At 38.2% G+C, this 25,541-nt stretch overlaps 3 protein-coding genes across 4 annotated transcripts; 2 read left to right on the top strand and 1 right to left on the bottom strand.

Moving 5' to 3' along the window:
- The first annotated feature begins 1,150 nt into the window (after positions 1–1,150).
- Positions 1,151–9,586, top strand: dnal1 (dynein, axonemal, light chain 1). The gene is made up of 8 exons (XM_067614520.1): positions 1,151–1,221; positions 1,725–1,763; positions 2,311–2,420; positions 6,754–6,809; positions 6,897–6,952; positions 7,515–7,641; positions 7,770–7,910; positions 8,065–9,586. Exons 1-8 carry the CDS (start codon positions 1,219–1,221, stop codon positions 8,112–8,114), a joined length of 582 nt encoding a protein of 193 aa, XP_067470621.1. The 5' UTR covers positions 1,151–1,218; the 3' UTR covers positions 8,115–9,586.
- Positions 9,587–9,915: 329 nt separating this feature from the next.
- Positions 9,916–15,981, top strand: tedc1 (tubulin epsilon and delta complex 1). Its single transcript, XM_067614624.1, has 8 exons — positions 9,916–10,214; positions 11,181–11,265; positions 11,896–12,128; positions 12,250–12,387; positions 12,934–13,002; positions 13,228–13,314; positions 13,490–13,633; positions 15,448–15,981. The coding sequence occupies exons 1-8, from the start codon at positions 10,071–10,073 to the stop codon at positions 15,823–15,825; spliced, it is 1,278 nt and encodes a 425-aa protein (XP_067470725.1). The 5' UTR covers positions 9,916–10,070; the 3' UTR covers positions 15,826–15,981.
- Positions 15,982–16,277: 296 nt separating this feature from the next.
- Positions 16,278–23,482, bottom strand: pth2 (parathyroid hormone 2). 2 transcript variants are annotated; one of them, XM_067614626.1, is made up of 4 exons: positions 23,406–23,482; positions 18,311–18,415; positions 17,913–18,086; positions 16,278–16,886 (listed from the first exon to the last, which is right to left on the bottom strand). In XM_067614626.1, the coding sequence occupies exons 1-4, from the start codon at positions 23,450–23,452 to the stop codon at positions 16,709–16,711; spliced, it is 504 nt and encodes a 167-aa protein (XP_067470727.1). In that variant the 5' UTR covers positions 23,453–23,482; the 3' UTR covers positions 16,278–16,708. The 2 variants fall into 2 exon arrangements, with proteins under 2 accessions (XP_067470727.1, XP_067470728.1); XM_067614627.1 differs by lacking the exon at positions 23,406–23,482 and adding an exon at positions 19,836–21,067.
- Positions 23,483–25,541: the final 2,059 nt, after the last annotated feature.

Genomic DNA, 25,541 nt, shown 5'->3' with positions numbered 1-25,541 from the left:
ATTGAGATAATCCCAGTGAAAACTGGTGTGCATGTTTTATTTTCAGCACTGTCATCTCAGTGTCCCTGGGTTGGAACCGTGGGGTGGAGAGTTATTTGTGTGCATTGGTGTTTACCACATCTACCACAGTGTCTTTTTTGATACTGCTTCAGGGGGGCACCAAATTGAGAAACTATCAATTTCTGCACAGCGACTTTAAAGATCCTGAGATATGTTTTAGGACATATATAATTTCATAGATTATATAGTATTATATTTTTGCCATAATTATGTTAGTATCTAGGAAGTTAATTACTGCATTTTCTCTATTATCATTCAAGTACATCAAGAGTTAATTGGAATAATACTTTAATGAAATGGAATGAAATCTTCACAGTTGATTCAAGGTCAGAGTCAAAGCTTACTGTCCAATGACTGATGCAATACTAAACTTTTATCACTGGAGGGCAGTATTGCAATGCTATATGAAGGGGTATCAGCTGCAGCAAAGCACACACACACACACACACACACACACACACACACACACACACACACCAAATTTTTGTCTATATCTGAATACAAATTTGTTCAGAATCACTTGACATTGTGTTAAGATGAAATTTAATCATTATCAGTTTACAGGTACTGAAAGTCAAAGAAGTAACTAAAACCTTGGCTGTCAAGTTGTCAGGATAGAAGGAGACAATCCAGATATGAAAAAGGAAGGAGCCACATTTTAAAACACTGAAACACTAAATAACAAATACTGTAACACAGCCATGGCAGCAGTTTAATTCCAATTAATACGTCCAATTAATAAAATCTATATTCATTATTCATGAAGTCAGACACAAACATAGGAGGGGTGCATACTAATAGAATGTGACTCTTATTGTTTTCATCTGAAGGGGCAGCCTAATGGTACACTTAGGAAAAATACCTATCTTAAATAATTGTGCAGCATGCATGACAGGAGAACCCAAAGCAGACCCCCACCTTAGTGGGTGCTAGGTACCCCTCAGAGAGTGAGCACACCAGTTGTCATTATGGGTGACGATTTTCCCACAGCAGATATAGACTTATACATGTAGTAGCCTAGTAACAGAAGTACCGCTATCTTCTTCATCTGCAATTAAAAATGTATTTTTTATTGGGTCAAATCCCGTCACTGATACCGCGCATGCGCACCTTGTAGGCTGCCTGTCAATGCCATAGCAACCGGAGCAGACCATCAACATGGTGAGTGTTCGTGTTGTCGGCTCTTTTTTTCGTTGCTCTTTTCCGCTTTTTCCAGCTCATTTATACGGTCCTTACTGTAACTAGCTATCAGAACATGCGCTGACTTCGTGTCTTGTAGCTTAGTTGACGTTACATGCGACGTTGCTGTAGCTGTGAGCTAACATGGGCTAACTTTAATTAGCTACATGTCAGTTAGCGTTACTGAATAACTGGATAATATTTGCTCTGTTCTAAACGCGTCTGGACATTTCTGTTATGCCGTTTCTCCTAAAACTATGTTGTATTGGGTGAAAGAGAAACATATTCGACTGTCCATGAAGTCACTCTGGTTAAGAATACCAACCAAATGCCTAAAATAAGAAATATACTAAATGTTCACAACATATGTAGCATAGTAAAAATGTGTGTTTAATGTTGGACTGTTGTCTGCCTATCTGCTATTTTGTCATCACATCATAATTCAGCTTCTCCCTGTCTTACTGAATGTCCTGTTATGTCTTCAGGCCAAAGCAACGACTGTAAGAGAAGCACTGGCCAAATGGGTGAGTGTCATGCAGACATAGCTGGAAAAAACAGACAGGACATAAAGTTCTGTGTAGAGCTGCAACGATTAGTCGATTAATTGATTAGTTGACTGACAGAAAATTAATTGGAAAAGATTTTGATAATCAAAATTTAGTTATACTTTAAGTAAAAATGACAACATTTGTGGTTCCATCTTCTTAAATGTGTAGATTTGCTGCTTTTGAGTGTTTTCATATTGAATATTTTGGGGTTTTGGACTGTTGGTTGGACAAAACAAGACATCTGAAGACATCACAGTGGTCTGTGGAAAATTACAACAGGCATTTTTCACTCTTATCTGACATTTTATGGGCTAAATGATTAATCAAGACAATAATGCGTTTTTGATAATTAAAATAACTTAGTTGCAGCTAGTTCTGTGAAAGATAATAACTGTATTATCTGTTCATATAAGTATGTAGAATTTTGTGACTTGAAGTTCAATCCATAAATGAATTACACAATAATTAATTGCATCTTTTGATCTGTGTGTGTGTGTGTGTGTGTGTGTGTGTGTGTGTGTAGGAGGAAAAGTCAGGGGAGAAGGCGAGCGAGGCCACAGCTATAAAATTGTACGGTCAGGTTCCTTCTATAGAGAAGATGGATGCGTCTCTCTCCACACTCACCAAATGCGAGTGAGTCCTGTAGTGATTCAGTTGCTTATTTAAAGTTATTATTATACAGAGGTTGATATGTTGAGTGTGTACTTAGAAGTTATTTGAAGGTATACAGTACTATGCAAAAGTTTTGGCATTTAAAATAAAGTGAGGATAAAAAAATACTGACATGAATAGTTTTTATCAATCAATTAAGTTCATCAGTAAATAGAAGAAACCTAAATGAAATCAGTATTTGCTGTGAGCAGCTTTGCCTTTAAAACAGCAGCAGTTCTCCTCGGTATACCTGCACACAGTTTTTCAGATACTTGGCAACTTGGTTGTTCCTGCATCTTGGAGAAGTTGCCACAGTTCCTCTGTGGATTTAGGCGTCTCAGCTGCTTCTGTCTCTTCATGTAATCCCAGACTCACTCCATGATGTTGAGATCAGGGCTCTGTGGGGACCAAACCATCTGTTGCAGGACTCCTTGATCTTTTTTTTTATCAACTTTGTCATTGTTTAAGAAGGGTAACAAACAACATATACAAACAATTACGCAACAAAAAAAATGCATTCTCACTTCTGACATCTCCATATATACTATATCCAATAAATATTGTAGCCATTGATTACAGGAGAGAATATGAGGAGGCAGCCAGGGTATGGCTAGCATTTTTTTGCAGCTGTCAGACCAACAAAAAGTGCAAGCATCTGATGAAATGAGAGAGATGAGAGGAGGTATCATTCAATAGGAGCAGCTTTGGACAAAATGGCACTTTAATATCAAGTAGGTCAGATAAGGTTGTAGATACCATTTCCAGAAATACACTACTCCTGGACAATTCCAATACATGTGCAGAAAAGACCCTGAGTCCCCATCAGTGCAGAGCTTGCAGTCAGAAGAGGATATGAGCTTCATCAGAAGGAGCTTCTTGGGAGTGAGATACATCCTATGTAGAAATTTAAAGTGTATCAGTTTGTGGTTGGGATTTTTGGAAGTACCATCTAGATTGTCCCAGACTGTTGACCAGCAAACAGATTAACCAAGATCTCTACTCCAGATTTGATGGACTGCCAGAGGCTTGCAGACAGAATTTAAGAGTAATTATATCCTACATACTAAGCCTCTAGCCTCTCAAGTTGTTAAAGCTACACCCCCTGGGAACCCATACGTTCGCATTGCTAACCTGAGATGAAGGTAAAAGAAAAATTAGCTTTTAGGAACATTATACACAGAGCACAAATCATTAAATGACCTCATTCCTTTATCATCCCATACAACTGACAAATTATCAACACCTTTTGCAGACCATTGTGAAAACTGAAAGGGGACTCGTCCTGTAACAAGATTCAAGTTATTAAATATGGGACTATGAGTGTACCATTTTAAGGAGGTCTGAGTATGATTTTCTACTAACCACCATGTTGACAGTAATAAGGACATAATTGGACCAAGCTGATGTTTAGCAAGTTTAGGAGGCAAAGCAGAGTAAACAAGGTCCTGTAACCAATGAGGGTGAGCAAGGTTCTCTTCTGTTGGTCTTCACAAGACCTGAGCATTGGGGTCAAGCCATGTTGACACAGGACGCAACATATATGACCAAAAATACAATTTAAAATTTGGGACAGCTAAGCCACTATCGTTTTTACTTCTTTGCAATGTGGACAACTTAATATCTGGTCGTTTACCACCCTGCACAAACTTAGAAATTACTTCGTTTAATTTGTCCCAACAGCCATTTGGGGGAAGAGAGGTATCATATTGGAAAAGAAGTTTACTCTGAGCATAATATCCATTTTTATTATGGAGATTCGAGCTGACAAAGAGTTAGGTAATTTTGTCCATCTATCCAAGTCTTCCTCTACTTGTTTTAGGATGTTTTGGAAGTTCTTAACGGAAATAGATTGTAAAGAGGGATGGATATCAATGCCTAGATACTTGAAATATTTAACCACTGGAATATGAGGACAGATTAAGAGGCATTTGTTGGGACTTGGACCAATTGATCTTATATCCAGAGAGTGAACTAAATTGGGCAAAGACATCCAAAATGTGAGGAATTGAGGAGGGGTTGTTACTAGCATACAGTAGTATATCATCTGCAAATAAGGACAGACAATGGTGTGTGTTACCAAAAGCGTTGGGTTCAGTAAGGGGATATTGTCTTATACTTTGGTTTAGATGTTCTAGAGAAAGAGAAAATAGAAGAGGAGAGAGAGGACAGCCATGGCAGGACCCTCTAGAGATGAAGATTGAGGTAGATAAGATATTGTTGGCTGTCACCATGGCTGAAGGATTTGTATAAAGTATCTTAACCAGCTTAATGAAGCCCTGACCAAAGCCAAACTTCTCAAGGAACTCCCATAGGTACTGCCACTCAAGCTGATCAAAGGCTTTTTCTGCATCGAGTGACAATACAGCACAGTGAGTTTTAATATCTCTTGAAAAGTATAACTCATGAAGTAATCTGCAAATGTTGTCTCCTGCCAGACGGGACTTATATATACTTATATTATAATACCAGTTTGGTCATGATGCACAAGTTTGGTCATATGTTTCTCGATCCTGGAGGCCAACACTTTAAAGGCATATGCATTCACTTCGGCACATAAAATATATATAGCTACTACATAAAGTTACTTGGTTTAGGTAAGACTGCAAGCAAAGCCATGTTGACCAAGAAAGGAACTCTTTTTAATCGCAGCAATCATATGTATTGTCCAAGTTGAACATTGAGAAAGTTGAGTAAAATCATGCGCAATACCATCTCACCCAGAGTCTTTCCTTTTTTCATACCAAAGATGGCCTCATTGAGTTCAGTTAATGTAATATGAGTCCCCAAATGGTCTTCTTCCTCCTGAGATAAAGATGGGGGGGTTTAGGTTTCCCATAAAGTCCTTACCATTCCTTCTTGTTCTTGTTGCACAAGATAGTTCTTTAGAACTCTGGCTGGATGTTTAGGCTTGTAGTCATGCTGCATAACAAATCTGGGACTGATCAGGTGCCTTCCTGATGGTATTGCATAATGGATAAGAATCTAAACATCTAAAATGCCTAAAACTTTTGCACAGTACTGTTGAAGTTATGTTAATCCATGAGATTAGCCATGTTTACCTCACTATTGGATGTGTTGTTGTTCAAAGGTACATTTTTTCCACTGAAAAATACATTTTTCAAGACAGACAAATATTATGTGTCTTGATTAGAACGTACACACACTGTTTCATCCACTATAAAGCTATGAAGTATTTTTTGGAAAAGCCACAAATTTGAACTGATTCAGCATGAAAAAAGTAGTCCAGTAGGAATCTCCCAGCATCTAGAAGATAAAGTAGAAGGCCAGCTAATACAGATGAGTATTTGGCACTGTATTATATTTTGTTAATCTAATGCAAAATGTTTGAAACAATCTTGCTCATTTTGACTGTTGCTAGAGTTTGTCAGTTTAAAAACAACAACTTAAGTTTGTATAGATCACATTTCCTCCTGTGTGCAATTCTTTTCTACTTTTTGAGGGTCTAGGGAGATATAGCTTTATACTTCTCCAAAAATGGATTTCTGGTAAAAACCTTTTTTGCATTTATTAACTTGCATACTTGTAAGCTGAATAAGGCCAATTTTTCTCCTAAAGAAATAATGTCATATATATCAGGGGTTCAGCTTTATTTACATTATCAATCAATGTGCCAATTATTTATAATCAACTAGTCGTTTCTGACTTAATTTGATCAAAAGTCCTGTTTATATGCACCATAGTAGAGAAACATAGGAGCTACTTTTTTCCCCTGAAATGGCAGGAAAAGATTCCTGACGTTTTCTCAGCCTTGGTAAATTCCACAGAAACAGAATTAACATTTAACAAAAAAATATTTTTATTATTTCTTCATCATAGTCTGTATTGTGTCTGTGTTTCCAGAGTGATGACACTTCAGTGTTTTGTTTCACAGAAATGATCACACAATCAGCATTAGCGTAATTGCCTAAATTATGAATAAATCCATTCATCTATTAGTAACAGGAAGTTAACCAAAATGACTGCATACACATTAGTTTACTCTTCACTGTCAAATCTAATTATAAGTTAGTATTCAGCCAGCTGTCTCTAATATGCATAATTGCTGACAGTATAAACATAATAGACACCACAGCCCAAGTATAAAACTGCAGATAATTCTCCAGAGAAACCCAATAATTCAGTCTAAGCAGCATGTTAAGAGAATTTTCAGTTGCTCATCTGTCAAGAGCATTATGTTAAAGCAGCTTAGCAGCTAGTACAGACATTGTGTTCAGTGATTCACTGTATGTTTTGAACCAGATTAGTATATTTCCCTTAAAATACCTAATATGTGATTATACTGTATCCCTCACAGGAAACTGTCTCTGTCCACAAACTGCATTGAGAAAATAACCAACCTTAATGGCCTGAGTGAGTACTTACTGCATGAAGAAGAGTAGCAACACACAAACACACTATTTAGGGTTTGTCATGTGGTTTTGTATTGTGTCCTTCCAGAGAACCTGAGGATACTGTCACTAGGGAGAAATAATATCAAGGCACTCACTGGGCTGGTGAGTCATGTGTACACATGAAACAGTCTTTCATTCTTTCTGTCTTCCTTTCTTTCAAAGTACTGTTTTTAATTACACTTCAGAATCAGAAGCAGGTTTATTGCCAAGTAGGTTTGCACATACAAGGTATTGCCTTGTTGTTGTTGTGCGTAACAGTCAAAAATATACACAAAATGAAGTAATCCTAAATAATTTAATATAAGAAAGAAAGAATTTACAAAAATATGTAAAATATATTCCCTAGTGAGAAGAGCTGAATTAAATGAAATATACAAAATAGGAGGAGAAGGAGTAAACAATATATGCAGTGTGGAATTAATAATATAATAATAATAATAATAATACAAGTTGCATTAATGTAACAAGCACTGTTAGATCATGTGCAAATATAAGATTATGGGGTTTTATGTTATATAACGTGTAATGTCCATGGGAGGGATAGAATCTATGTCAGTGATCTTTCCTGCTCACCACTTTCTAAATGATAGGAGTTTCAGAAATGTTAATACATGCTAACCACATGCTTTGTATGTATATTGTTTTGCATGTGTGCGTCATGCAGGAGGCAGTAGGAGACACATTAGAAGAGTTGTGGATCTCTTATAACCTGATAGAGAAGCTGAAGGGAATCCAGTGCATGAGGAACCTGAAAGTCCTCTACATGTCCAACAACCTGGTCAAAGAATGGGGTGAGCCACAGTCATGCATCTAGTCAACACAACTGAAACAGTGGCCGCTAATTAGCACAATGTTCTGTGTTTATTCATAGAACATGAATTGGTGCTGAAATCCTTTATATAATGTTTTTGTTGTGCAGGAGAGTTTGTGAGGCTAGCTGACCTGCCGTGCCTGGCAGACCTGGTGTTTGTTGGAAATCCTCTGGAGGAGAAGTATTCCACTGAGGGAACGTGGATGGATGAAGCCTCTAAAAGACTACCTAATCTGAAGAAACTAGATGGTAAGACTGTCTCTGCAGATTATCGTATGTTTCCTCAAGTTTTTTCCTCTTTGAAATCAGCTTTCAGTCTATCTTTCACTTCCAAGGCAGATAATGTTCATTTAGTCCTTGTTTTGTCGATATAATTGATGATCTATTTTTCCGTTGTTTCCAGGAACCCCAGTCATCAAACAGGAAGAGGATGAAGGAGACAGAGAGAGCTGAGAAACAGGACTGTCTGCAGAATTGCAACACCTTTCCCCAAGAGTCCTCTCTTTTTTTTTTTTTTTTTTAAAGTTTTCTATAGTTTTTGCCTGAGGCTTTTCTTTATATAAAATATTTTTACAGCAACACAATCCTGTGTTGTAGATTGACAAGCACAACATAACAAAATACACATAGTGTGTATCCTTCTGAATTGAAGAAGCCAGTTAAACTGACTAAATACTTCAGGCCTGGTGGGTTTAGGACCAGAAGTGTGACTACGTGATTACCACATTTCCTAATGCTATTTACAGCATTACCTTTTTCTTTTTACTGTCAAACTATGAAGAATATTGAAGCTAATACAAATTGACTGTGGAAATTGGTGGTATGGTACCATTCAGGAGCCAAAACCACTCAGTGTGTAAATTTACAATGTGTCTTACAGAACATCTTTAAGTGTGTATGCATCCGTCTTCTAGCAAGAACTTAAGCACAGTGTAGTGCACTCACTTGTGAGCAGAAACATTTGTGTGGACCAGAGTTTGACAAGGTAATACTATTAGCTTCACCCTGCTGGACCTTCTCTAGCCTAATAGGAGTTGGCTGTAAATACCTAACACTGTCTTCCCTCCATAGCATCACCATGGAGAGATGGCCAGCATGCTAAAGATTAGCTGGGTTGTGATATATTTACTGAACTAAGCAGTGAGACAACTTGACTGTTGAAACAAAGCGACTCAGAAGTGTTCACAACTTGTTTGAAACCCTGTAGATGTTGTGAATTTATTTCTGTGGTTACTCCTGGTCAGCTTTATGCAATTGTATATTTGTATGAGTGATACATTTCAATGTTAACCACAAAAGAAAAATCCAGCAAGTAGTTACATCCTGCCACGGTACATTGACAGCAAACTCTTTTTTCCAGTTGTTATCAGAATTCAGGAAATAGCTGAAATGAGGGTCTGACTTCTCAGGTAGTAAGGGAACAGCAGTATGTTTAAAGTTTGCACCCAGCATTGTTGTAATGGAACATGAAGGGACCATAACCATATACTGTGCAAAGCACTGTGGCACGACTGTGGAGTCACTGAACAAAGTATATCCACACCTCTGTTTGGTACTGTGTTGGTTATAATTTTCCTGACGATATGGTCATGTAGAATATTGCTTAACTTTATTACATTCATATCTTAACAAGAATTTACGTTGTAATAAGGTATACTGTTCATTATTTGAAGGGTAGATATTAATCAACTGTATTTTCCTGTGGGTTTTAGGCTCATTTAGGAACCAAGGTTTCCACAATGTTCCTGTTCTTAAAGATCTGATACCAAGGTTAATGCATGTAGCACGTCTTAATTAATTACCACTGTCAACGTGATTTTTGAAGTGAAGTTTTAAGTTATTTTAGAAATGTTTGTACATACAGTTGTCACATGTTTATGTTTTTTAAATGATTTTGATAATTGAAATAAATACTATTATGGGAACACAGTGTCTTATCAGTTATAACGTACTGGTTATATTATTAATTTGGTGACGCATAATTGGTAAATGAGTAATTAATATCGACAGAAGTTGTCTATTTTTTGTAATTCACAGGTCACTTAAGGTTACATTTCGTCTGCAGGAGTTGCCTCTCAAAGTTTAAGAATTGTTTTCTTTTCATTACATTTTGGTCATCTATTATGTATTAATTTCCTGCGTTATTGTCTGAGCCCCCATACAACAGTATCATCGCATATAAAATACTTTTTATACGTTTAATGCGTTTTGCAGAAGCACAATATAATTGGTCAATGTAGATGTCAATCGCTGTTCCCTCCATTCGCTTCCTTGGCAACAGCCTGATACCCGGAAGTTGTTGTCTTCGCCGCGAAATATCAACAGCTCCAACTTCAGAGCAGTAGAAATGTCGGTGCCAGTGTTTTGCAGTAGATAAAACCCTCCTGAGTGTAGTGTGCGGTGGTTGTAATGCAGCGTGGTAAAGCGGCTGTGAGTGTGGAGGTGAAGCAGGTGATTGCAGCTCTGTGTAGACTGCTAGCGGCCACCGGCCTCTACGCTGTCCCCGCTCCGGAGACCTTCAGACGGGCTAAATTTGGTGGTGAAGTCGAGGTGGTAGGTTCAACACTTCTAACTGTTTTCCTCGTCATTGTCCTCAAAGTTTGACCGCACTGGCTAATATAATGATTTGTTGGTACATAATAGTCAAACTGACTATAACAGACAACAGACCTTTAGTCCCCCTGGTGTGTTTGTGATTATAGACTCAAGTTGTATAGACAAGCTGCTGTGAACTTGCAATACACTTGTTTCAATAAAGCTGTTTATGAAAACAAAACAGGAAGACAGAGCAAAACAACTATACAATAAAGTTAAAAGTAAAGTTACGTCATATTAAAGAAATAGAGAAAAAATATGAATTGTGATCGTTTTATTAAGAAATAGCCTACTATGAGTCATTACGTTTGTTGCTTTCAGTGGCAGAACTAATATTTGAGTCCACAACTCAAAGATATTCAGTTTACTATCACAGAGGACTAAAGAAACCATAAAATATTCACATTTAATAAGTTGGAATCAGAGAAATTTGGCACTTTCTCTTAAAAAAAATGACCCAAAAAGTTAAATTGATTATCAAAATAGTTGGCAATTAATTTTCTGTCGATTGACTAATCCATTAATTGACTAATCCTTGCAGCTCTTGTTCAAACATCACTAGAGTGAGAAATAGAATGTGTTATGGAAATTTCTATGGGTACAGATTTTATTTTATTCATCTCATTATGTGTAATTCCTTCTGAAATAATGAAAAAAAATATGCATGTTTACTTTGAATGTTCAGAATATCTTCTTTAAAAGTAATTACAGGAAAATGGAGGCAAAAAGGAAGCCCAGCTATAGTCAAACAGAAATAACTGGCAAACTAAAAGCATGCACACACTATTATACCTACAACCATCACAATGTGAAGATTTGGGGGTTATGAAGCCGGTAATGGCATAAGTAATGAAGTAAATTATAAAAAAGATATTGTCATACTGTATCATGTTAGTCATCTTTCTGCTCTCTGTTGTTTTCCAGGAGGATCAGTTCTGGCAGCTGCTCGCTAACATTTTTCAGACAACTGGAACTGTTTCCTCTAAAGCCAGCACACAGCTAACAGAGAGTCAGTATCACTGTTTTCTAGATCTATCCCTTTTATCTTATGAGCTCCTAATGCTATTTGTTTTGGACTTTACTGATTTCCCTTTAAGATGCTTTCTTTGAACGATCTGAAAACATCATACCTACATGTCTGCTTGTTTCAGCACTTATTTGGAGCAGTTTGACACTAAAGTGATCATTTTCAAATGCAAGTTGCTAAAACAAGACTAATCTATGGCAGAAACTAATGTTACAATATTAATGTGAGAGTATGTTGTAAATGTATTTATCATTTTATATACAATAATGAAATTGATGTTCAATGTACTGAACTGTGTTTCACTGTTATTTCACTTGCGTAAAACAAACTTAAAACCCTGTAATAACACATTTTATTATTTTTCAGTCGGAATTTACTTAGAATCATAAATTTGTACAACAGAAACAATACTATGATATAAACATATTATCACGATACATGATTCCACTGATAGTTAATATGTGATAACGAAGTATTACTTAACAAAGCTAAACAAAGTGAATCAACTCACCAACATTACTGTACACACTGAGAGCCCCATGCTCTCCTTTGTAGGGATAAAAATAGATAGGTAGACTGAGGCTGAGTGTTTTTTCCTCTGTCTGTGTGCAGCTTCTGAACACAGGAAGCTGGTGGCTGCAGGACTGTGGCAGACTGGCTACCATGCTGACTGGATGTATGTGAGGAGGGGAGGAGGAGGAGGAGGAGGAGGAGGAGGGGAGGGGAGATTCTCCAGCAGAGATCTGCTCCTGGCGTTGGGCTGGCTGCTCGCTACAGGAACACTGGAGAAACTGCTGACTCTGCGAGTACAGCAACTGGACAAAACACTACTCACACCTACACCTGTAAGGACTGCTGGTACCATTGACACCATGCTGCTATGTGTAATGGGAGCATGTCTACGCTGCTACAGTACTGATAATCCTAATTCAGTACCTATCTCTGATCTTGGTCTCTGTGTTTCAGGTGAAGCCTCAGATTTCTCATGAGGTCCAGTTAGACTCGGCTTCTCTTAGGAGACTTCAGTGGCTCATTGGCTGTCTGAGACATCAGGGGCGGACCCTGCTGTCCATGCAGGAAGAGCGAGCTTCATTGCTTCATGCTGTGAGGAAGTCCGCTGTTTCTAACTTGCTTAAAGGGAAATACCACCGATTTTACACATCAGTATGCTTAAAGGTGGTGGGGAGAGCTGCTGCATGTATTGAGGGTGATGTAGGCGAAATGTTTTGACAAGGAAGAGGAGTGCATGGACTAAAAAAAGATGATATGTGTGGTTCTGCTGCATCGATTTTGATCCTTTCTTTTTTCAGAAAGAAATGTGGAAATTAACAGTAATTTTTACAATTCTACAAACTATGAGACACAGACTACTATTCCATATTTGTTAGTCTTTGAATGTTCAAATTTTAACAAATGATACGTTTTGGAGCATACTCAAGTGCAGGATGATTGCAGTTGACGTTTAAGATGAGGTGCATACGAGCATTTTTTTTGTTAAATGAGATGAAATAAGATAAGATACATAAGATGAAATGAGCACGTTTATGCTCCTCTACCACAGAGATGTTTACCACAAAAATATTTAATTTAAGTCCATAATTAAAATACTTTTTGACTCAAGTCTAACTAACAAATCAATATTTTTCTCAGGTTTTTTCTGCCAGCCTCCCCTCCTCTGCATCCTCCTCCTCTGATCAAAGCTCTTCAGTGCTAAGAGAAGTAAGTGTGTGTGTGTGTGTGTGTGTGTGTGTTGAACCATCTGTTTTCTACTGAGTGTTAAACATTTGTTTAGTTTGCTCTCAGGCCATAAACTCATTTTGGTATTCTGTTTCTTTTTTTATTAGTTGCAATTCTGTATTGTTGTTTGAGAGATTTTTTTAAAAAATAAAGGAAAAGTGTCAATATTCCATCTGTGAGTACAGCGTGTGTGTGTGTGTGTTCTAGGATTGTGCTCATATGCGGGAGCTCTGTGACCTCCTTGAAGCATATCTGAAGTGGAAACAGGTGGAGAAAGTTTTCTGGACCTGGATGGTGAGTTAGATACACACACACACACACAGGAAACTATTCAACACAGCAGTGATTACAAACACTTCTCATTAATGATTCTCATAAATTCAGCCACTGTTGACTCTCAGGTCAGTCAACCATCTCTATCTAATACAACTGTGTGTGTGTGTGTGTGTGTGTGTGTGTGTACTTGTAGGATAGCGTAGTGGATTGCCATCTGAAAGATCCTGTTGTTGAGAGGTCTACACATCCAACTGATAGGAGAGCAGCAGTTTGTCACCACGGAAACCGGGGTTTAGAGAAATTGGAGGACATGCTGTTGAGACTGCCCACATCACAGGTTGGCAACACACACAGACACACTCAAGGTGTTCTTCCCACACAGATTATTTCATAATTGTTTCATGTGAACAAATGTAGTTGAAATATCTATATTGTATATTGTATGTACTGAGTGATATTCAGTCTGAAGAAAATGAAACATATAGGGCAATGTGTGATACCCTGAAAACCATGCCCACTGGAGGGGAAAACAACCGGCACCATAAAGTGCAACCAAGGGCTGAAACACTAACAAAATGCCCGTAGCTAGCTAAAAACATTAGATTTCAGCATGTCAAAGGATTATTTAGCACCCTGTCTACCACAGAGGAAAAGGTATTTTCTAACACCTGTTACATTAAGATGCAACACATGAATGCAAGAGCTGACATCACGTTTATAGTAGAGATAGCACAACTAATAACAAACGTAACTACATAACAAGCTGGCACTTTTCACAGCTGATATGACGTGTACAGTTTTTTTAACATAGTTGGGGAAATTACACACACAGACATGCAATGATTTCCCGTTCAGACTCTTTTTAGCATCTAGCAGCGTGTTCAGGTATATGTGTCATTTTCACAGAGGTTTTTGAGGTTGAGTCAGTTTTTCTGTTCGGCAGCTTATAATAACTTAGTTCTGGGTTCTTTACCCTATTGGTTGTGCAACCCACCACACATCAGCTTTTCTCAGACATTTTTCTCTTGTTTGCTAGCAGACAGAAGTGACAAAGAGGCACCTTCATGCAATACAAAGTCATTGGAGAGCAATGAATTGTTTTCCCCTCCGGGGTGGACAGGACTTAAATGCGCTCTGTCTCTGTATTTTAGGAAATACATTTTTTTTGCTTTCTTTCCAAGAGTGAGATAAGAAGATCGTGACCACTCTGTATGTTCAGTAGGGAGCTGGAGTCAGCTTGTGGTTAGCCTAGTTTAGCATAAAGACTGGGAGCAGGGGGAAACAGCTAGCCTGGTTCTGCCTAACATTCAAACATGCACGAACCAACCCCTCGCAATCTCACGAATTAACACTCTGTATCTCATTTCTTTCATTTGTGTATGAACATTTAAAAACAACACGCCATGGTTTTTGGGGGGTAATGTGCTGTGTTTGACGATCTGTCTTGTACCTTTTCACTTTGGGCAGAGCCATGCTAGCTGTTTCCAGTCTTCATTATAAGCTAGGCTATCCTCAGACAGTGGTATTGATCCTCTCATCTCTTTTTTTGCCCAGCATGTTGAGCTATTCCTTTTAATAGAAACAATAGCCTACCTGAAAAGATAAGACCAAGTCATTGTTTACTTGATATATCTGTAGTATGGTCCCTCTATCAGAGTATCTAAAGATAGAGGGTGTTGTATAATGTACAGATTGTAAAGTCTGTTCTATTTATTTGTGTTTTGTGATTTTTGGTTATATAAATGGCTAAACAAAATTGAGTAGACTTGATATTAGATGGCAAATGTGCCAGTCACCAGTAAAGTAGGGCTGCAACTAACAGTTATTTTCATCAACGATTAATTATTTTCTCAAGTAATTGTGTAGTCGATACAATGTTAGACAATAGTGACAAATCCCCATTGAATCTCAAAGACCCAAAGGTGACATCTTCAGATTACTTGTCTTGTCTGACCAACAGTCCAAAACCCAAGGATAACCAGTGTATTATTACAAAAAGCAAGAAAAGCAGAAAACTTTTTGTTTGACTCAACAATATTATACCACAAGCCTCTGCTGGTTACAAGTGAAGAGGGTTCGGTGCTAATGGTATTCTTGTTTGTCGTGATAGTTGAATCTTTGTGCCTAAATCCCTTTCATCTAATGTCCCAGAAAGGACAGAGGAGAGGCAGAAGGGATGCTGAACACAGGGGAGAGGGAGGAGAGAGGTTGCAGGGTAGATTGGACACCTCCACCCTCCCTCCCCTTCTCTCTTCTCTCCCCTCCCTGCCCTCCCTGCCCCTCCTCTCCCAGTCCTACCGAGCCAGGCTCCATGCTGAGAAGCCAGTCAGACACAGCAGCCGCCCAGCAGGGGGGCTCTGCGGCAGGGCCGAGGATCCAGACGAGCTGTCGGCGTCTCACGCTACACAGCTGCTTCTTCACACAGAGGCCAGACTCCTGGAGAGGAGGGACAGGCAGAGACTGGCCAACAAGATACAGCTGCAGGAGATAACTGGCAGGCTGGACGAACTGGTGTTGATACCACCGTAGACCTTCCTTTTTTTACTTGATAAGTAACTTATGCAATATGAATGAGATGATTTTGTCAACATGATAAGGACTTGGACATCCAACCACATGACTTTTTACAATTGTTCAAAACATAAACATATGATGTGAAGCTGGTTCATTAAAATATTACCTGTATCTTTGTTTTTCTTTGGTCCTCACTCAGTATAGAATATATCTATAGTTTTGTGACGGACGTGTTCTGATATTAGGAGGCTGATTTTATTTATTCAGAAATATACTAAATATGGACAAAAGTCCACTAAAGCATCTTGCTGCTACCCTGCTTTTGCCTGAAGTTAATTTATACAAAATATACAGATGGGGGTTTATAATTCATGGAATTACATGTAAGTGCATAACAATACTATTTATGTCAGCTATCATTACAATAATTGTATGAAGTCAATCACAGGCTGCAGTTGTCGAAAACATAATTTGCATCTTTATTTATTCATCAAAACGAATCACACCAAATTATTTTCATCAGGACCAGATTTATCTATGTTCAACACACAAAAAACATCTCTGATTTATTCATTTAACCATCTTTCGAAAAACCAAAACTTAATTACAGTTTTGAGCAGGACAGGTATTTTTTTACTCTGTATAAAGGAATAAAATTATGAAATTACAACAATAAATACATTAGAACTAGAAATAGAGTTTTTATTTCAGAGGCTAGACTTAAGCACTATAAATACAGCAGGTGTCAATGACTTTATATGTCTACAGTATCTTCTTGTGTCATTAGTTGAACTGACTTAGCAATCACCTTGGTGATTGACTTGGTGTATCCCTTTTAAAAGGCTTTATGGCAGTGTAGGTGCAGATAGTGGTTTGATTTTCTGGTGAGACTAAGTTATCATGAAGATTTAACCACCAGTAGTTTCTGCATGTAGGAGTTGAGCCACTTCTGTCTCTCCATGGAGGTGAGCAGCTTACTCTTCTCTCTGAAAGCAGCATCATCAGCCACCACCATGTTCCTCTTCACCATGCCTGCATCCTGAGAGGACCACTCAGCAGGCCACGCCCTCTCCACGCTAGAGATACACACACCAATGACATCACTCCATCTGATTCACCAGGAAACCATCCAGGTACCAGAGTTCAACACTTATACCACATATGCCTTGATTTGAAGAACATACAACTCAGATTTAGCTATTAGGGTTTTCTTTTAATATTTGACAAATTTTGGCCTGTTGGTGGCGCCAAATGAAAAGTCAGCCTCTTGGCATCATAGATATTTGTGCCATATTTGATGGCAGTTCATCCAATAGTTCTAAGATATTTTAGTCAAAACCACAAATGTCAATGTCATGGTGGTGCTAGAGGAAAAGTCAGAGGATCAGATTAGTAGGCTTCATCTTCTGGGGATCATGATTGTCTGTACAAGATTTCAACGCCTGACAGACCAACACTGCCATCCCCAGAGCAACCTATGCCACTAGCATCACTACAAATACATTCGGTACATTTACCCTCAGCAGTGGTTCCCAAGTCTGAGGAGGTCATGAGAAATGAAGAGAAACAATAAAAAATTCAGTTTATTCTTTCCAGACTTTTGCTAATCTTATCCTTTATCCTGTACTTGTATATAAAAGTATACATATACTTATATGTGACTTACGGATGTGCACAAAATGTGGAAAGGGTCTAATAGAGATCTTAGATTTTTATAAGGTGTTTCCATAAAGTTTGGGAACCACTACCATGCAGCCATGCAGATAGTTTTGTTTTTTTGTTCCAAGTTTTTGAGATGTCAGCCTCTGAATATGTTTAAAACATGTTTTTTTGTTAACCACCTTCAAATGAAATATTAATTACATAAAAAGTTCCAACCCTTTGCCAAAGGATATGAAGCAGGGTTTGGTTTTCTAACAGATGTTGGCATAAAGAATTGACAGTTTGATTTTGTAAATATCTAAAAAAAATAGATGTTATTAGAAAAACCATTATTGTGGCTGCTTTTTCACAGCCTTTTATTTATTTTTTTTACCTTAATCAAATACTATTTCATCTGATTAGGACTTCATACTACAGTGGCATTTTCACTATGTAGTTACCTTGCCTCTGCTCTCTCTGGGGCAAAGAGCCACGCCTCCCTCATCAACCCTGTCTTGCTATTGGCTGCCGCTCTGAGGCTGGGTGCTGACATCATTTGGATGCTCCAATCACGTAGAGAGATGGAGGGGAAGACAACATCCCAGTCATCTCGTTTAGCCTCTGAATCATCAGGACTATTGGAATCAGATAAGATGACACTTAATGATTCACTGGGAAACTGGGATGCTACAAAATAATTATGTATGTAATTTAATATATGTAAATATATATTCTATATTTACCATATTAGATACAGTCATGTAAAAATATCTTAATAAGTAAAGCATTGTAAGAAGAGATAAATAAAATGTGTTAGTCTTTCAGTCAGGTAATTGAGGTAGTCAATTCATCAATCTACCTGAGAGGTAGTCGAGGCTGAGGGAAGCCAGATGTCACCAAGGTCATACCCAGAATGCAAAGCAGTAGGAAGGATGTACGGGGGAAAGCAGGCAGTCCAGACATCCTAAAATGATTTTTTTAAGAACAAAAGAAGAGACTGTTAAAAAAATGTCTTCTTAATGACAATTAAACAACAGAGACCAGAGCCGAAGTATCAAAGTTGTACAAGAATTTATTTTCTTGTACAAGAAGGAGCGTTTCACAATGCAACACGCAGGATTAGGTTACAAAGAAAAAGGCTCCTCATGGAGTGCTTATAACAGGGTTTTATACACCTTAAGTGGGTGTTCGAGTTCTTTTCTTAATCTATCAAATACAGACTTATAGATAACATCATGCCTGTTTTCAGTTCTCCTGTTCAGGAGCCATCCTGCCCAACTGGCTCCAAGATGACATGTCTCACACTGTCTCCAACAAATTTTAATTTCTACATCTTCCTCTTTGCAAATATACCATTTAACCTTAGCTGATAAGTCTGCTGATGAGTCTGCTGATGTTGCAGAGTTGCAGTACAAAACATCTGTGACAGCAGTACAAACATGCATTAGCTGAGTCAAAGCTTTATAATCTTCAAACCAACTATGAATATGTACATAAACTGCTGGTGTCAATCTTTAATTTTCTGATTTTCTCAGTGTCACTTACAAGTTTGGTCTTCCAGTTGCAACCTCATGATTATAAATAATCAATAATCAAGAAACTGCACTGGATCACTGCATGAGTTTGCATGCAGTGATCCAGTGCCTTGACTAATCTATTTTACTGTGATGGACTGAAGGTAAACACTGAGTATCTGTAGTTTGCATTTGAGACTCTGTTTGTGCCTGTGCAGTTCATTTTATTTTATTTTATGCTATTGATAACTTTGACATGTTAAGTCTGAATTTAACTATTATGAAAACCTAATTCATCATCATTCTGTATATAAATACCAATAATGTTTTACAATTAAATAAATATATAAACACTTTTATAATTTATACTTTTATAATAAACACAATTATTAACTAAATATTAATGTAAACCATAATTATATTCTTTTGATATGAGTTTTGAATGCTGAATTTCAGATAACCAGGTGGCTATCCAAAGTGAACCTAAAATAACACAACATGGTAAGCATTTACATTTTTGCTGTGAAATGATGGATCATATCACCTCATTCTTTTATTTTTGCCATGTTGGTGCATAACACAGCAAAATATCATTCAATTGTTGGCACCTGTAAATGTGCTTCATTTGTACAAACTAAAAGTGAACCTACCAAGCAAAATGTAGCCAAAAAATCTACATAATCAACATAAGCTGCAAATGATTGTAGTTGTGACCACACACTCAGCTCATAAAACTATATGATCAAAAAACAAACATAGTCATAATGCAACCATCTTTTGCTACTTAGCTTAAAATAAAATTAGCCTCATACAAAGATTTTGGTTACAAGATTTTAGTTATTAGTATGGCTAATGGTTGATTTTATTTACCTGCCCTTCAGTCTCTTCGCGTAGGTCAAAGGTCAGCCGTCACACAAGCAGAGAAATGTTGCAGAACGAAACCACCACCAAAGGAAGACACCAACCACAGCGTCAGAAACTGTGACTCTCTGCTGTCAGCTACTTTCTGTTTGTTGCTGCGTTATCTCTACTCCTGTCTCCTCTAAACAAAAGCAAGTTTGGATAAAAACTTGAATTTCCACTTTTGCTTTTTTATGTTCGGACTGCTGGCTGCTGTAAGTAGCTGTGCGCAGGTCTATGGTGGTTGAAAACTATCAGTCTGTTGTCTGACATATTTATATATCCTGGGCTGGAGTGCTTAACCCCCCACCCCCCTATCCCACCCACACATATACACAAGCATGCACACCCTTCTCCAGATCAAACCAACTTTGAGTTCAGCGTGCAAGAGGATGGCCCTAGAGGAAGTGCTGTTAGCTTGTTAGTGTCCAGTTTCAAAGACACTTAGTCATGGTGCTGTCGTAGAGAGTGTGACATCTTATTACTGAAAATCATTATAGTGCCTATATATATGTGAGTCTGTATGTGCTCATTCATATCCTGTGGCAGATAAACTAACATGGGGTGTTTCCAAGACAAAGGCATTACTGTCTCTTTCTCTACAAAGAAGAAAAAACTTGGACTTGGAAAAATAATTGAACCTGATGTTTACTATTGAATATTAAGACAAAATAAAATGATGTGAAATTGCCTGTAAATTCTAAGATATTTAATAATTAGTCTTATCTTCACACCACCAAACATGTTGTCAGTGTAGGCATCACATTTTTACAAAAGCAGAACATCTCATTTGTCTCTTGTTGTCTTTTAAAGTCCAATGGAAATCACAATTAGTCAAATAATTTTGGTGTCACAAAATAATATTAAAGTGATTTTTAAATTAACTTGTAATATTTTTAGCTAGCAGTATGTCTTGACAACAATTGACCAACTATTGGATAGGTTGACATGAAATTTGGTACAGATATCTAAAACTCTCAGCAGCTCAAAAGTTTCACTTGTCTCGTGATATAGCTAAACATCTACTGGGTGAACTCAGACAAAATTTGGTAAAGATCCTTTGGTGATTTTGTGACTTTTCCCGTAGCACCACCATGAAGTTCTCATTTGTGGTTTTGAGTGAAATGTCTCAACAACTATTGGATGGTTTGCCATGAAATTGGTACACATATTTATGTTCTCCTAAGGACAAAAGCTGAATAACCTTATCCCATCCATCTATCCATCCTTCCATTTTCTGCCACTTATCTGGGACTGAATCTTCCCTGGGGTCTCCTACTAGTTGGACGTGCCCTGAACACCACCAAAGGGAAGCGTCCAGGAGACATTTTGGCCACAACTACAAGAAACCACCTCCACAGTTTAGGTCACAGACAGGGGCTTCCGCCAGATGTTCTCAGTTCCCCCACACTACCTGTTTCAGTTTACTAGCTCTGTCCTGCAGACTCCCACGCCACCTAATCCAACTCACCACCATGTGGTGATCAGTTGACAGCTCTGCTCCTCTCTTTACCCAAGTGTCCAAGACATATGGCTGCAGATCTGACTACACAACTACAAAGTTGATCATTGTTCTTTGGTTCTTTGGCCTTAAGTGTTCTGCTACCAGGTACAATTATGAACCACGTAATGCTCAAACATGGTCACAGAAGTCCAATAACAAAGCACCACTCTGGTACAGATGAAGCAGGCTGTACCTCCTGATCAACCCCCTCCAGGTTTCTCTGCCATTGCCCACATGAGCAGAACTATGGAGTCACCAGGCTGCAGCCACACTCTTTGTCTTGTTTTATTATGGAAGGGAATAAAAAAGTCTTTGGAGAAATATGAGAAACGCTCCTTTACTCTTTCCGCCTCTGGGAGCAGGGGCATAGAGAGTCAAAGTAAACAGTCTTGTGTTGGTAACTGCAGCTTAAAAGCTAAGGACAGTGTTAGTGAGAAATATTCCACTTCTGTAAGTCGAGTTACAACAACTTGTTGCCATTTTTGTGGCCATTTTTCTCTCACCATGTTTCCAGCTTTGGCACAGGAAGATGATATCCCCATTCTTAATCTAACCCACAAGCTAAACACCAGCATTATTGGAATCATTGATAAAACTCTGTTTGTAGTGATTCAGTGTTGAACCAGCTGGTGGTCCATGACTTAATGCACATTACAAAACTGTTGATTGCAGCTCTAGTAGACAACATTTCTATCATGTCACCTTTCCCACTTCAATTTACTTTCCATTCTCTTGGATTAAACATGCATTGACCCAAGAAATTCTTAGATCTGACACCCAACAGTGCTGCATAGTAAACCTCTCACTGTCAAATCAGTTTAAAAAAATGTTCTCTGGCTTATTTGTTTCACCCATTGACATCTCAAATTATTTAGAGTTGAGACTTGTTTTAGTGGAGGCCATCACTTGTGTATGAAGTCACCTTGTTAGTATGTCAGTATCGAGAAACCTTCCATCTCCAAAGACTTTACAAAACATGATAAAAAAAAACCCCACCTGTGTGTATTTGATATTTTACCCCCGGCTCATGAGACAATTTCTACACATGGGTGACCACTGCAGTGGAAACAAGACAAAGGGTGAAATGGTGGAGATTGTGCAGAGTGTGTTAGCATACAGAAAGCTTGTTACCATTTAAGGACCTCATTATGGACCTTTTTGGAAATAATGACCTGCAGACAGGAAGCATCTGACCTTAACAATGGCTCTGCAACATACTGATTTTGCAGAGGATAACAAGCATTAGGTTCAAAGCTTGAACCACCTCACACTACCACTGTGCTCATCGGAAACACCGTCAACTCCCATCTCTGCCCTCATCTTCCAAGCGGAATCATTGGTTTATGTGTTAATCAGTCAGAAATTACATACATACATACGTAGCCGCAAATCAAAATATAATAAAAATAGTAAAGAATTTAAAAAATCACTTTCCAGGACAATGGCAATGAAGTAAACACTTTCCTGATAAGTTTATGGTCTCAATCGCTAGTTCCAAGTCTTCTTCAATACAGCATGATGTAAATTTTGTAAATTATGGTCTCATTTAATTTAAATTTGACAACAAAGCAGAGTATGCTTTAGGGCGTGGCTACGTTGTTATTAACAAGTCGTTACTACAGCGACAACATTGGATAGGTAATGTAACACCAGATTCACCGAGTGTAGGCATAGCGGTAGCAGCCGCTATTGCAATGTGTTTTCAGTTCATGAAAGTTAAATATAACATTTTGGTTGCCTAAAAATGTCCAGCCTGTGGTTGTACTAAAAGACCCTCTAAGGAGCCAGATGTTCGGTTTTGTTTTAATGTTTTAAACCTGTTTTTCACCAGCGAAAATTAGCATTAGCATTATCTCAGTTAACCATAGACTGTAAATGCAACATGCTAACCAAGCTAGCAGCTAGCATTAGGGTCAGTTCCACTCTCTCATTCAAATATAGTCACTTATCATCATTTCTAGCTCCAAAAATCCAAGATGACGACGGTCATCGAAGCTCAAGACTTTGATGGCTCCTCCAAATTTGTACTACCTTACCTGTCCTCTGTTCCTGGTGTCACTGATTGTGTAGACAGTGCATGCATAGGCAGGCTGGGCAATTGCCCAGGGCTCCAGGAAAGCATTGGTTACCGCTGTTCATGAGTGGAAGTGTGCCTGGCAAGCTGATATAGACATCCTATTGTTCATTATTAAAAGTGTGCTATGCAACTTTTTTTACGGCCTATAAACAAACAAGGAGACAGAGCTCTTGATACAAGGAATAGCAGTTTGTAAGAGCTAACATGAGTTTTAGATGTACTTTAAAGCCATATGTTTACATTTGTATAAATATTAGAGCAAAGCAGGCTTCTATTTTGAGTTATGGTGGAGCACATTGCCCGTCTAGAAGTCCTACAGTTCAAGAATATAGGACTATGTAACCAAAATTGTTACTAAAAAAAGTTACATAGTGTACCTTTAATGAATACATATTTCTTTTTTATCTGGTTATTTGCCATCCTTGTGGGTGGTCAGTTGTTATAAATCTACATGTTAGTGTTAGTAACACCCTAGTCTTAAACGGGTGACAGTAACATGAGGTGTTCTATTATCTTTGTGCTTGGTGAGGTGCACATATAGGGGTGCACTTTCATTATCTTGCCTCGAGTGCCAGACTGCCTTGTGCATGCCCTGTATGTATAGATGCATCTCTAAAAGTTTGCACCATATACACGGTAACAGTACTACATTTTTCATTTGTGATGTGATTGTGATTTGTGATGGTAACAGGTACAACAACAACATGGTAACATGGCAACAAAACAAACAAAAAAAGATATACATTTAAAGATTTCAGTAAGGAATTGTGACAGCTTCCAATTTTGTTTTGTAATGATTCTTACACATATTCCTATCTTCCCTTTATGCCTTTATGTATCAACAAACAAGATTATTTGGTATCTAAACTGTGTAAGAACAAATGTACTGTTTATGCTAATAAGAAAATGATGATGATGATGCTGTAGGTTTTGTGTGTAAATGGATATGTCTGACAATTTAACTAAGAGATTCATGGACGAGATGGTTGTTTTGAGTGACTAACCCTGAGACTTGAACATTCTATAACAGATAAGCAAGTGATATGTACCATAGTGCTCTTTTTGTTACACGTTGTTTTCATTCTCCCAGAGCAAGAGAACACTTCAGCAATTGTAGAAATGCAAGGAAATACAAGGAAATAACAAGATTTTTATATCGAAATTCTGTATGAATAGCATACACACACACCTACTCCCTGGACTAGATTAGATTACGCCCATTACTCACTCATTAAACTCCAACACCCTGTTCATCTTGGAGCTGAAGTCAGGGTAGCTGTCATAATGGACTGACAGCTCCAGCACACAGCCACACATATTGGCCACAGGTTTTCTCTGAAGTCCTTGAATCTGGGTAAAGTCAATATTGATTTTCCTCCCCAGAACCTGAGGAACAAACACAGATGTGTCAGCATTCCTCAAGTTTGTGGTTAGGTACTTCTGAATGTCCTTCTGGTGGACATTCATTGTCTCTGGGAAGGTGAGGGACTTCACAACTTTTCTCACAGTTGGTTGCAGGGTTTTGTATACTGTTGTGAGGTCCTGAAGCCTAGTGGTGCTGAGTATTTTTGTCCATTGTTCAATTACGTAGGCAGGCTCTTGGAAAAGCCTTTTGTGGGCAAGCTCCTGGAGGATTTCATTGACATTGCTGGATGTTGGTATCCTTCTGCAGCTGTGGTTATCTAGGGTGACAATTAATTCCTCTTGGTCGACACTGTTAAAATCTGATTGCCATGATTCATATACTGTACGCTCAGATTCAGGCATGTATTTGAGGACATTTTCCACTACATCTCTCCTCACATATCCTAAGGCAGCTTGCTCTAATATGACAGGCGCGATTTTCACAGGAAGATATTTCTCCCTCACCCATCCAAAAGCAATTATTCGGCCTACACTCTCCCACTGCTGCTGGCCAAAATCATGCCTTAGGAACTGCACTCTAAAAGCATTTCCCGTTGTGTATTGGTCATAGAATTCATTTCAGAATTCTGAGAGAGTCTCTGACAACTCCTCCATTGTCATCTCGGGTGTTCCATCTGGCAGCACAAGCTGGATTTTGATGTCAACCTCTTCAAGTCCAAAAACACAGATA

Source organism: Thunnus thynnus, chromosome 16 (assembly GCF_963924715.1).
Source record: "Thunnus thynnus chromosome 16, fThuThy2.1, whole genome shotgun sequence".
In the NCBI taxonomy this organism is placed as follows: domain Eukaryota; kingdom Metazoa; phylum Chordata; class Actinopteri; order Scombriformes; family Scombridae; genus Thunnus; species Thunnus thynnus.
This window is presented reverse-complemented; position numbering and strand designations above follow the sequence as displayed.